The 3,050-nt window shown below is 28.3% G+C and overlaps 1 protein-coding gene across 1 annotated transcript in view; it reads right to left on the bottom strand.

The window, feature by feature from the left end:
* Window positions 1-1,505, bottom strand: part of FGB (fibrinogen beta chain) — a 9,710-nt gene extending 8,205 nt beyond the window's left edge. The window contains exons 1-2 of the mRNA XM_025050386.1: window positions 1,494-1,505; window positions 710-730 (exon numbers count right to left, since the gene is read on the bottom strand). Of these exons, the coding sequence (XP_024906154.1) occupies window positions 710-730; window positions 1,494-1,505 (33 nt within the window). The remainder of the gene's footprint in view (window positions 1-709; window positions 731-1,493) is intronic.
* Window positions 1,506-3,050: the final 1,545 nt, after the last annotated feature.

Raw genomic sequence — 3,050 nt, 5'->3', positions numbered from 1 at the left:
AATATTTACTCTTAAAACATGCTTGACATTTTCCTTACCTAACTCAATTAACCAGGCAACTATCTTTTTATGCGTATAGTTTGATATTTAGACACTTAGGTTCCCTTCAAATTCAACAAATGATTCAAAGTGAATCACTTCATTTAAACATATTGTGTACTTTTCTGTCTAGTGTGATACACACTATATTATATACAAGAAATTTAATCATGATTCATTTGATACTAAAATTAAAATTCTTTAAATATTCATTTCCCTAAATGCATGTCTATATTTTTGATATCTTCAAACCAATAGGAATAAATCAGCAAAACAGTACTTGAGGAAAAACTGTCCTTCAAATGAATAAACTGGGATACATGTTTCATAACCATCAATAATAACAATAAATACTACCTATGATTTAAATTTTCTCCTTTGGAAAAAAACCAGTATTTCGTTTCCTATCACTGCACTCGATCTATTCTGCTTTTAGATTTAGTTTAAAATTTTCATTCATAAATAGTCAGTAATTTCAAGAGCTATCTATGACCCTCCTTCACCAAAGAGACAACTACTATAGCTTTTTTTCTTTTAAAATACTTTTCTCCTATTATTTTATAGTCTACAAAATTTTCAGATTTTTGTCCTCATACTTGTAATAACATATTGCTAGGACTAAACGAAAACTGTAGTACTCATGAAAATAAGTGAGAAAAACACATCTTACCTTAGGTGTTTCATCTTCATTCTGGGAAAATAAAAGAGATAAACCAGAAACAAGATATTATTATTTTATTTTTATATAAGAAATATTATGTAACATTCTTTAAATAAAATGAGTCCCTGAGATTAACAATTCTACTTCACAACTAAAATCAATGTTAATTTCATTAAAAATAAATATTCACATGTGATTATGATTGTTATATTTTTATTAATAATATTAGTAACAACATAATAATAATTTTTAAAAAGTCACCTCATTTTCATAGTCACTGACATCTTGGGACTGGACTATAAAAACACATAATAGTAGCAGTAATAGATGTTTCATGATTTAAAATTTTTGGAAGTTCCAAGAAACCGTCCTTTGCTTGTGGACTTAACTGAGAGATCTTCAATCTTATATATACTTGAATCTTCTGTTAGATATGACTTTAGAAATGGTTACCTTCCTTAGTTAATATTTAATTTTTTGATTCACCTGTTGGCTGAACCGTTTTATCACTTGAGTAACATTTTCCCAGCAAGACTTATTTACTTGTCAACCAACTATTCTCTGTTGGCCGAATTTGGAAACACTGAAGTTCTTCAATCCATTCAATTGGACAATATGATAAGAAATTAGGACATTCTTAAAGATATGTGTATCACATTTCCTGTAAATTAATGTGGATGGTGCAAAGGCTTAAAAATAATGTGTGAAGAAAGAAATATTTTTAACCCAAGCGCATAACATTGGACCTACTCACAAGGCAACCACTAACATTGTCGGCTCACTGAAGGTGTACCACAAAGGCCATGGTTTGAGGTAATCATGTAATTCGGTTTTTGAAAAGGTCATTAAAATAAAGAATAATGTTATATCACCATGTGTTTATCCTCTTGCAGACATTAATCAGAACAACAAAATTACAATTCATGCCTTATTTTATGATAGACAAACATCAAAAGAAAGTGGTCTTTTTTTGCTTTGACAGTGTTTCATATTTTGTCCTTTATTAATATTAAGTTAAAATGTTCAACAAATTTTAAACATTATTAAAATAATTAGTAGATTATAGATTCCTAAATCAAAATCATTATTATGGTGATTGAGTACATACCTAACACTTTATTTTTATATTATATAATATATATTGTATTGTTTATAGAACAATGTTATTTTAACATTAGTGAAGTCTTTATGCATCTATTTCAAATATAAGCTCAGACACTAACGTTGGTCCATTTCTTTTCATCATTTCCTATAAGCCAATAAATCCATCTATCTCATCTTTTCATTCATTTGTTGCAATCAGGATTAACAACTCCTATAAGAATTAATAGGGAGACCAAAATCAACAACACATATCCCAGCAAGTGTGCTGCTTTATAGCATTTTCTGTTGTTTGTTTGTTTGTTTGTTTTTATGGAAGGTGAAACATTCTTATTAAAAATTTTTCAATATTTTATTTTAAAGATAGTGAGTTATCCAGGTTGGATCAGAAGAATATATTTGAAACTGCTTTGAATCAGACTCTTGATAATGGTATGAGACCCTCTAAATTTTTTTCTTCTCTTGGTAAGATAGATTGCATTCCCAAATTCTTTTCATTCGGATCTATAGAAGCAAAGTATTATGTTTAAATTAAGTAAAATAATTGGATTTTTCTATGTTTATGTCTCATTTATTAGTACTGAGTTAATTCTGTACTTTAAGATTAGTTCAGTGTTAATTTTTCTTAGTGAGCACACAATCTGACTGAAAAAGGAAAGGTGTGTATATGTGTGCATATTAATTAAATTAAGGTGCAAGAATACTTCCCTTCAAAGTGTAACTGAGAAAAAATTTAATAATCTAAGCAGTGTTTTATTTAATGATGTCAGATTCCTATTGATTTAAAAAGACTGACTAATATATACCAATTTTATTTCAATAAAAATAAAAATAAATAAAATAAAAAGACTATGTTAAATAGACTAAAACAATTTTTTTTCTTTTGGGATAACATTATCATATTATTACTTCATTTCAAGCACTGACATTTCATCAAGTAGCAATAGAACCATTATTTAATTTCCAGAAGTTTGTTAATTTTAAAATTTCTTCTAGCATATTATAGAATCAAGTATAACATTAAAACGAAAACCCCTTTACATTTTCACTTTTTTATACTCTGCCTGGCATTCTTGCCATCATCATTAAGGAAGTGGGAGGAAACTACTAGAATGGAAGAGCAGAGACTTAACATTCATTCTACAAATAGTTCCTGAGAGCCTCCTATGTGACAGGTAGTATGCTTGGTGCTGGGGAAACACTAGTGAGCAAGATAGATGTAGCAATCATTTGATAAAAATTGTCGAAT

This window comes from Pteropus alecto, unplaced genomic scaffold (genome assembly GCF_000325575.1).
Source record: "Pteropus alecto unplaced genomic scaffold, ASM32557v1 scaffold166, whole genome shotgun sequence".
Classification (NCBI taxonomy): domain Eukaryota; kingdom Metazoa; phylum Chordata; class Mammalia; order Chiroptera; family Pteropodidae; genus Pteropus; species Pteropus alecto.
This window is presented reverse-complemented; position numbering and strand designations above follow the sequence as displayed.